This window comes from Physella acuta, unplaced genomic scaffold (assembly GCF_028476545.2).
Source record: "Physella acuta isolate Inbredline_101_S28 unplaced genomic scaffold, ASM2847654v3 ptg000048l, whole genome shotgun sequence".
NCBI classification, from domain to species: domain Eukaryota; kingdom Metazoa; phylum Mollusca; class Gastropoda; family Physidae; genus Physella; species Physella acuta.
In genome coordinates, this window is record NW_026731568.1 from 655,775 (window position 1) to 666,810 (window position 11,036).

The 11,036-nt window shown below is 33.1% G+C and overlaps 1 protein-coding gene across 1 annotated transcript; it reads right to left on the reverse strand.

Annotated features, from left to right (window-relative positions):
• Positions 1 to 2,013: 2,013 nt before the first annotated feature.
• On the reverse strand, positions 2,014 to 8,022 carry LOC131944724 (uncharacterized). The gene is made up of 10 exons (XM_059305522.1): positions 7,948 to 8,022; positions 6,670 to 6,866; positions 6,159 to 6,381; positions 5,804 to 5,916; positions 5,431 to 5,695; positions 5,100 to 5,296; positions 4,589 to 4,811; positions 4,234 to 4,346; positions 3,832 to 4,096; positions 2,014 to 2,929 (listed from the first exon to the last, which is right to left on the reverse strand). Exons 1-10 carry the CDS (start codon positions 7,997 to 7,999, stop codon positions 2,796 to 2,798), a joined length of 1,782 nt encoding a protein of 593 aa, XP_059161505.1. The 5' UTR covers positions 8,000 to 8,022; the 3' UTR covers positions 2,014 to 2,795.
• Positions 8,023 to 11,036: the final 3,014 nt, after the last annotated feature.

The following is an 11,036-nucleotide window of genomic DNA, read 5'->3' on the forward strand; positions in this document are numbered from 1 at the left end:
ACTTTTAATATTTGATGAGCTATATTTGAGTGTGAAACTATAAAACTTCTGTCGATTATGTCTATAAGATAAGTATTCATTATGAAATTTGTTGATAATCGAACCATACTTTATACAAGTTGAAATGTATTATTTTGCTAAGTTTTGCGTACAAACATTTAAACTCTCGACATTCAAAAAATGACAAAGCAGTTGTATTTCTATTATAGAAACTAAAATTACTTTCTGGTAGAATAGTTAAAGACGGGTATTTATTTACAAATGAAAAATATCTTCAGCCAGTGTTAAATGTATGAAGCCATTACACGTCAGTTGTGAATGTATGCTTTAGCTCCTACAATGTACAACTGTATCTAAAATATTTATAAGCCGTATAACCTTACCTGTATTTAAATTCCATATTAATAAACAAATTATTCCCAACTGAATCAACATAATGAAGAAAGAAAAAAATCAACTATCAACACTGAGTGCTCGGTGTAAAACAATTCGTGTCCCTTACAAACGCCGGGCAAGTTTAAATATAGCACAAACGGCAGTGTCAAGTGGTAGCACTTAGTAGAGTCTCAGTTCACCTCAGGCGCGTCTACACCGTGTTACAAAAATGCTACAATTGACACCGAAGAGGATCAATACAGGCAAGACAAAATGGTACGTTTGTGAAAATGGCTTGTTCGCTTACTTAAACAAAATCTGCAATATACCTTAACTTTTTAAAAATTATTTTCTTTCACTTCATGCACGTAATAATCTATAATATTTTCAATCGTTTTACGTCACAGCTTGGCTGTATCGATTAAGGATCTTAAAGTTACATTTCAACCGTTTGCTCGATTTCCTCTCAACACATTTTTTTTATTTTGCACGTTGTGGAGTGGATGGATTTCATTTTATCTGTGGACCAATTGACTTTAAATTGATGGCAAAACAAATTGCAACCGCATTGCAATACAAAATATTTGTATGTGATTTCTATTAAATATTAGATCTTATGTTTTCTGTTAAATATTAGAGCTGATGTTTTCTATAATTTTTAATTACATGACTTGTGCATGTTTTCTGTTACTATATTAACGGAACTTCGTGGCTGTTTGGTACAGCGCACGATTTCTGAACCGAAAGTATCGGGTTCGGATGCCGGTTCGCGTCTGTAAGATTCCCTTGAGTCCACCCACCTTTGATGTTTACGTGACTCTCACTGCGGAAGGTTAATGCGGCATGGTATATTGCTGACCACAACAAACTTCATATAACGAGGTCACTGATATAGAAGATATATATTTTACGAGCCGACCCGCGGCGTATCATACGCCGCTATTTAGTTGTTTTTTTTTTTCTACCCTTCAGTAATTCATAATTTGTGAATTCGACAGTACCAATGCTGCCACAGAAAACATTTGCTTTTAAACACTAAAACCCTCCTTTTCACCAACCCCTACCCCACCCCCACTACCCCACCCACCACCCCTCGTGAATGCAGCCTCCTCTTAGTTACCTCCCCTAAGTTTAAAATCGTTTCAAACTAAATTATCTGCACCTAATAGCCGTCACTAAACCCATCTCTACGATTGTAAACATTTTGCGTGAACCACAGCTCACCAGACCATGTGGGGATGGGGGTGGTAGCGATACGCCTAGAGAGGAGGAGAGGCGACTGCTAGGCGCGTTTACAGCTTGGTGTTTTCTAGGGTCTCCAAGAAGAGAAATATATATATAGATTTGTCCCATAGATCGCAAGGTCCAAAAGAGTAAAAATATAAAACAATAATACATTTAAAATGTATGTGTTACATAATTGCTGAAATAATCGAATTCTTAAAATTCAGTTAACACCTCAATTTAACAATTAAATATACTAAAATCTTATTTAGTGATGTAGAGTATAAGAAAAGAAAATATGTAAGTTAAAACAACAAATGAATAAAGGCATGACAAATAAATAAAAATTTGATAAAGTAACAAGATTAAACCTAAATACAAATAGAATTTTTTTTTTTAAATTTCATTTTTTTTAAAAATTGTCTTCAGATTTGCCTAAACAATACATGTTTACAGGAATTTGTGTAAAGTAAATAATATTATCGCATTAATTTTTAAACATCGCATAGTTACGATTAGAAAGTAAACTACCTCTTTAAACTGATTACGTTCAAATATTCCACAATGGTAAAAAGTAATAAATAATTTTCATCTCAATTAAAAATCATAAGGTGCTTACAGATTTTTAGAGCAAACATATTTATTTGAATAGGGTGTTGAGTTTATTAAAAAAAAACGGAAAGAAAAAATATTATTCTAATTGTTTTAAAATAAAAGATTCAAATCCCAATAAAAATAATTGTAACTCATAGTTAATGTAGATAGATATAAAACATCCTCCATAACAATAATATTTTAAAATCTAAAAAAATAATAAGCAGACGATACGAAAATTTCATTCCTTAGATTTGATGGAGTGGTCATGAACTATGGCAGAGCGGTAGAGCGCTCGACTGCTAACCCGACACTCTCGAGTTCAGATCTCGGAAATACAGAGGACGTCCTTGAGTCTACCCAGCTCTGGTCGGTACCTAACTCATATGCCATGATCAAAGCATAGATGAACTCTACTATTAATCATCATGTCCGGAAAAGTTACTATATTATTAACACATACAATAGCACTCTGTTTAATAAAAATACTAGATATTGATAAAAAGAATATTTAAAAAAAAAAACAGCATGGCCTATATTTCACAAACATAAAACCAACAAGGGTCAAACTTTCATAATAACACAAATATAAGAAGTTAGGTCTAAAGAGAAAAAGAAACAAAAACAAGTGTGGTTAATTTAAAAACTGTGATCAGCGTTCCTGGAACAAGTCCTGGGGCTGCGTCCAATCCCCAGCCTACAGAATCAGAGGGTGAATCAAACGTAGCCGGAGTTGCTGTAAGTGAAACAATGTTGTACTTAAATCAAAAAACTTCACCGAGAAACAACCAACTACGTAAGCTGTAATTAGAAACACCAAAGCATTTAGTATACTTATTTTGTTTAGACATGTTCAGTATGTCGTTTGTGGCTGAGGTTATTTTAACTTATTGTTCTTGAACTAAAAGAAAAAAAATGTTTGAATGTCGATTCAGTAGCCCTCTTCATTCATCTTGTACCACTGGGATGTTGTTTGACTGGAGATGTTGTTACACTAAGGGTGTTGTTAGGCTGGGATGTTGATACACTAATGATGTTAGACTGGGATGTTTTTATACTAAGAATGTTGTTACACTGGGATTTTGTTAGACTGGGGATGTTGTTGCACTAAGGATGTTGTTAGACTGGGAAAGCTTTTACACTAAGGATGGTCTTATTTATGGGGATGTTGTTACCCTCGGGATGTTCTTGAAAAAGTTAAATTTACCACCTTTCCGGTGCCATCTATGGAGACGTATGAACAGGGAACATGATTTACCGTTGATGAGTATTGAGAATTAAAAGTAATAAGTATTTATGTTGGATTATAAAATATTGAAAAAAAAATAAAATTAATTAATTAGAAAAATATTTCTTGAGGATCTTTGAAATATGAGAGAAAATAATGTCCTTAGTTTATAGCTTTGCTTTTATAAAATAAACAGGTTTAGTTGCTAAAAATTAAAATCAAATACTGTCACATTTTAACATCAATTTACTGAAGAAAAAACGAAACATAAATCTAAGTATTCAACAGAATTTCTACTATTTCAGAGCAATTTGTGCAATAAAGAGTTTTTAAATCAATAAATTTAATATTGCTATTAACCTGGGAAAAAAGAGTAAATTTAATCATTTTTAATTATATTGGGATTTTACCTGGTTCAATGTATATCGTGATGTTCCCAACAATTGTGTCTTCATTGTTTTTTGTAGCCACACACAAATACATGTAGCCATCATACATGTCTTCTGTTTGAAACTTTAGTGTTGACGTATGACCGTACTGAACACATGTTTTCCCAGAACTGACCAGCACAGGTTCAGCAACTGATATATCGTTTTGTATAGGATATGACGTGAAACTGTTGACGTCAGAGCTAGAAGGGCCGTACTTCCAGGTGAAGGTTAGTTGTTTCGGACCCTGTTTAGCAGTTGTTCATATTTAGTAGTTACACATAGTTATCGTTAAACACTACATCATTTTTCAAACTTTTTATTTTAAGCAACAATAAATACTTTCACTCTAAATTGACATAAGGCTGGAGAAATCCAACTCACATTAACATTACAGATCAGAGTAACATCAGACCCTGCAGGATTGACTGACGCGTATGGGCCCAGTCCATCTTCATACTGGGGCACTAACACCAGGGACATAGGGACTGCTCGGGCTGTTAAACAAACAAATAACGGATTACACATATTAAAAGTTTTTTTGTTATACACAAAATATTACATTTAAAATGTCGATGTACTAAAACCATAGTTTGAGTACATACAACATGAGAATAATAAACAATTATTTTAGTCAAATACAAAGCGATAGAAGCAACAGAAAAGTAACATGATAAAAATGTCAAACGTCCTATAAATTTAGAATTACTAAGTAGCTAATAAATCTTCAACCACTTACTGATGCTGGTGACATTCTGAGACTGATATGTTGATAATATATCACCCACTGGACTGAAGTATGTAGCGTTACAGTAAAACAAGCCAGCATCTGTACATTTAGCATCATAGACCACCATTTCTATTTTCATCGTGTTCCTGTTGTTTGGTGTACTTGATTTTCCTTGTTGGCTTCCACTAAAGTTAAAAGTCCAATTTCTGGCGGGTGATGTTTGCGGGGGAAACTGTTCAAAAGTTGTTAAAATATTTTCGAACGAAATATTTTGTCATATTTTATTTAAGACGTAAACGCTAAACTCTTAAAAGATCGATATTCTGTTTTGTGTTTAATAAATAAAATGTCAATTTAAGTAGTGAAATTATAAATTTCAATAAAGACCTAAACGTTTTTTTTTACTAATTCTAATATAAACTAGCAAGAAACCGACACATTTGTATTGCGATATAACTTCGTTAATATGCAGAGACGTTTAGAAAAGTAAATGAAAATGTATTTCAATAACTAGGCTCACGGAAGTAGTGTATGGTGTCGAAAACAGCCTGTATCTCGCAATGGTTGTTGGTAATGTTGTACCAGCTGCCCATCCTATGGCCAAAGACACAACAGTTGAAGCGGTTGTTGGAACACCAGCATGTGACGCGCCACATGTCACAGTAAAAGTTCCTCCCTCCTCTATAACATTCGGGCTGACGATTTTTTGACCATGAACTAAAAAATATTAATATTAAAACATAACAAATTTATTTTAAAATACACATACAACGGATTGCACTTTTATGCGGACTGAATGTTTGAACATTTCTTTTAGTTACAAAGGATTGAATATTGAAAGTTTTCCGTACCTTGTTCAATGTATATCGTGATGTTCCCAACAATTGTGTCTTCATTGTTTTCTGTAGCCACACACACATACATGTAGCCATCATACATGTCTTCTGTTTGAAACTTCAGGGTTGACGTATGACGGTACTGGACACAGGTTGTCCCAGAACTGATTTGAACAGGTTCAGCAACTGATATATCGTTTTGTACAGGATATGGCGTGAAACTGTTGACCTCAGAGCTAGAAAGGCCGTACTTCCAGGTAAAGGTTAGTTGTTTCGGACCCTGTTTAGCAGTTGTTCATATTTAGTAGTTACACATAGTTATCGTTAAACACTACATCATTTTTCAAACATTTTATTTTAAGCAACAATATGGAGAAATCCAACTCACATTAACATTACAGATTAGAGTAACATCAGACCCTGCAGGATTGACTGACGCGTATGGGCCCAGTCCATCTTCATACTGGGGCACTAACACCAGGGACATAGGGACTGCTCGGGCTGTTAAACAAACAAATAACGGATTACACATATTAAAAGTTTTTTTGTTATACACAAAATATTACATTTAAAATGTCGATGTACTAAAACCATAGTTTGAGTACATACAACATGAGAATAATAAACAATTATTTTAGTCAAATACAAAGCGATAGAAGCAACAGAAAAGTAACATGATAAAAATGTCAAACGTCCTATAAATTTAGAATTACTAAGTAGCTAATAAATCTTCAACCACTTACTGATGCTGGTGACATTCTGAGACTGATATGTTGATAATATATCACCCACTGGACTGAAGTATGTAGCGTTACAGTAAAACAAGCCAGCATCTGTACATTTAGCATCATAGACCACCATTTCTATTTTCATCGTGTTCCTGTTGTTTGGTGTACTTGATTTTCCTTGTTGGCTTCCACTAAAGTTAAAAGTCCAATTTCTGGCGGGTGATGTTTGCGGGGGAAACTGTTCAAAAGTTGTTAAAATATTTTCGAACGAAATATTTTGTCATATTTTATTTAAGACGTAAACGCTAAACTCTTAAAAGATCGATATTCTGTTTTGTGTTTAATAAATAAAATGTCAATTTAAGTAGTGAAATTATAAATTTCAATAAAGACCTAAACGTTTTTTTTTACTAATTCTAATATAAACTAGCAAGAAACCGACACATTTGTATTGCGATATAACTTCGTTAATATGCAGAGACGTTTAGAAAAGTAAATGAAAATGTATTTCAATAACTAGGCTCACGGAAGTAGTGTATGGTGTCGAAAACAGCCTGTATCTCGCAATGGTTGTTGGTAATGTTGTACCAGCTGCCCATCCTATGGCCAAAGACACAACAGTTGAAGCGGTTGTTGGAACACCAGCATGTGACGCGCCACATGTCACAGTAAAAGTTCCTCCCTCCTCTATAACATTCGGGCTGACGATTTTTTGACCATGAACTAAAAAATATTAATATTAAAACATAACAAATTTATTTTAAAATACACATACAACGGATTGCACTTTTATGCGGACTGAATGTTTGAACATTTCTTTTAGGTACAAAGGATTGAATATTGAAAGTTTTCGGTACAAAGAACTGAATATTGAATATAAGATTGTACAAAGGACAGAATATTAAGCTTTTTTTTCGGTACAACGGACTTAATAATGAACTTTTTTATACAGTGGATTGAATATTGAACATTGTATTGGTCCAAAGAATTAAATACTGAACGTTTTTAAATTAAAGAACTGAATATTGAACATTTTTTGTTAAAGGACTGAATATTGAACTTTTTTGTTAAAGAACTGAATATTGAACATTTTTTTGTTAAAGGACTGAATATTGAACATTTTTATTAAAGGACTGAATATTGAACATTTAATTCTTACCAAGGACTAAATATTGAACATTTTTCATACAAAAGACTTCATATTGGACATTTTTTGTATAAAGGACTGAATATTGAACATTTAGAGTGTTCTTTACTATAAATTATTTACTGATTATTTATACAGAGAATTTATTGACAAGATGGCGTCGAGGAGCTAAAAACTGTAAGCCTAACCCTGATGTTTATTCTCAAATCTTTAAAATCAATGTCTAGGCTTTCTGTATAATTGTTATTAAAATATACTGTGACCATGCTAAATAATATGTTTTGCAAGTATGGTTTCTTTGTTCTCCGTGTGCGTATGCGAATCTACACGCCTGACCTACACTTCTAAATAAAATCTAAATAGTATAAAGATACTTCAATTAATTGAACCATTAGTTCATTAAACGTTTTTACATCTGAGTTGAAAATGCAACAAGATAAATATTATATTTAAGTTAGGAGTTGGTATATGTATAAATATATTTTTGTACAAGTTGTTTTATAGAAAACAAATCACGCACATTTTAACTTAAGATAAAACAAGATTTTAAACCGAATCTTGTTCATGAGTTAGATAATTTGCACAATTTCATGGTTGGTGCGTTAGTTTATAACACTTCAATATATGTTTTTATATTTTAAAACTAGTTAACCTTACCTGAATACAAATTACTTGTAATAAATAGACAGAGAAGAGAATGGACCAACATGGTGAATGATTTAGCCAGACTGGTTTACCCAGTATCCAGACTGGTCTACCTGTCTGCAGGGTGTGTTGTACCAATCCCAGCAGCCATTCATGTGTGTATCCGTTTCAACGATTGTTTTCATATTTTTGGAAACCATTGTTTAGGGCCGTACCAGGTATCACGTGATTCATTTTGTCAAGGTGTCACAAGTGTATAGCGTGTCGTTTTTACAGAACATGGAGTGCACTGTATCATACCGGATCTAAATCTAAATATATATACTACTAAAACTCAAGTTTGTTTACATGTTTGAATGTTTATTTACTTGTTTTTTTGTTTGTTTGATCGTTTGTCTGATCGAGTATTGTAAATAGTTCTACTCATTATGGAGAGCTGTAAAATAGTATAAAGGTAGAGAACAATTTGTCTTTTCAGACAGACTGTTAATCACAAATTTATTTATAGACGTTAATTAATTTATTGATTTATTCATAGGTAGATTAACAACATTTTTTTTAAAAGATTAGAAAAAACACTAGACTCGACGAAACCGTGAAGTCACATTTTTTTGTTTACATTTTAGTACAATAAAATGGCGGCTTCCATCATAGGCCCATTCAAAAGTTTAACGCGTTCTAAATCTAATTTTCTGTCGGCTATAACTTTAACAATACGTCCGTTTGCTGTTTTTATTACGTTCCAACACTTATATAAATTTTCAACTGTCTTTTTCATTTGGTTTTACAATAAATTTCTCTAGCTCTACAATCTGACCAAGAAAGTTATTTATAGATCTAAAAATATTATGTGACCAAGCAAGTTATTTATAGATCTAGATCTAGACTCTAGGTGAAACAAAAGATTAATTAGATACATACCAAAGATAATTTAAATAAAAATACAATCCATTTTATAATCATAATACATTTTTTAGTCCTTAAATACTTGATATAAGTCTGTGTAATTTATCTATCTAGATCTAGATTCTAGATCTAGAATCTCTAGATTCTAGATCGAGATCTAGATCTAGCAAGAGTTACGCAAATACTAGATTCTAGACTTAAGCAAACGAGTCGTAGAATCTAGATCTAGATAATTCTATCTAGATCTAGATAATTTCAGACCTTCTTTATTTTATATAAATCTTTGTTTGGCTAATTTAAGATAAAATTTAATTTGAAAGTTACCACTACTAGACTTAGATCTAGATCTATGCGCGTAAATCAAGTTGCATAAGGAGACTCAAAGTATTAAACTATAGTATAAAAATTCATATGGACGTCTTGAGTAAATAGCTAAGTTGTTAGTGTATTCGGCTTTCATGCGGGTGGCACAGGTTCTAGACCAAAACGCCAATGATATATTTTTTTTCAATTTTTATTTTATTTTTTAGACGTGAATGATAAAGTTGCCTATCTGAACTTGGCAGGATACAGGGCAGGTGAAGTAGAGTTCATCTTTTTCTTTGTCCTAAGCATATGAAGGGATAGTGTGGTCAGAGACAGGCTCGGCTGGAATCGTTTTTTAAACGATAAAAACATGTTGTCTGAGACTTGGCGGGACACTGGGAAGGTGAGAAGGTGAAGTAGAGTTGAGTAGGTCACCTGTGACGTCAGTATATAAAGGGATAATCTGAAATCGGTGTTTTCGGTGTTTTTAAAAGATAAAAAACATATTTTTTAATGTGGGGGTCAGTTTTTTGGTGACGATAAGTGACACTGCAGTAGCGTAGCGAGGGGGATGGCGGGGGGCATATATCCCCGGGCGCCGACCTTAGGGGGCGCCAAAATGGGTTGGAAAAATAAATTGAAAGGTCGAGGGGGGTGCAAATCGAAATCTTGAGGGGGGTGCACATCAAAAGTTTGAGGGGGGGGGGGTTGCAAATCGAAATCTTGCGGGGGGGGGGGGGGTTCAAATCGAAAAGTTTGTCCCCGGACGCCGGGAAGGGTCGCTACGCCTCTGAGTGACAGACGTAATGTTTTTTTGATGGATGATCCCCGAAACCCACAGTTATCCAACGGATGACGGGTAGTCTAGTAAATTTTAAAATAGAACAATACCTTGAAAAGATTTGGGTTTTTATAAACTTAACTTTTATCTTTATAATGCGCATCTATCTAGTTAATAAAACAGCTAGTGTTGGATGTTTTAGATTGCTAAGGAAATTTATTCTTCACAATTATAATCTAATACATAACGTTAAAGAAAAATGACTAGAAAAATAACTATAATATGTAGGTCATAGTACAATTTAAAATCAACATAGCGAAGAATGTAAACATATTAATTTATAAAATTATTCGGTATTCAGTCTAAACCAACACACTTTACCGTTTAAAGAAACGTTCGCTTATTGGTTCTATAAAACAGTTTGCGGGTTAAAATGAATAGAATAAAACATCTGGCTGGGTAGTGTTGAGAGACTACTTACACGAGTCACAGGTCACACCTATATTATCTATACTCTCTCACAGGCGAGGTTCTATTCTTGGTTTTTCAGTGTATTAATAACACATGTAATGAGGAATTAAAAGTATTAAAACTGACTCGTTTAAATTGATTGTTATATCAGACTCATGCTACGTTGAAACGATTTCTAAATATGTTACCCTATTATTTTATTTAAATTTAAAGATCCTAATATATAAAACATCATGTGAGCACTTCTCTCGCTTTCTCTGTCTCCATGTTCCGAGGCTATGAGATAAGTATCTTTAGCGATAAATGGACAGCTTAAAAATACGGACTTTTGTTAAAAATAATATAGTGAATGTTATAACGTATAAATTAAACTTTATTTAAAGGAAAAAAAAGCATTTTCGAATGTAAAATCCCCTTTTTTAATTATGCAACCGGAAAAGTGTTTATGGTTGTGACAAGAACGCAATAAACAATGACGTCACATGCCACATGTTTCAAATACGGAAAGTACACAAACTAATGGCGTCAGCTTCCAATTTTAGAATATGCAGAAATGAACAATTTCATTCAAATTTGATTTAGATCTATAGATTTTTTATCAAGACGTACGCTATAAAATGTATACAATTTTCTCACT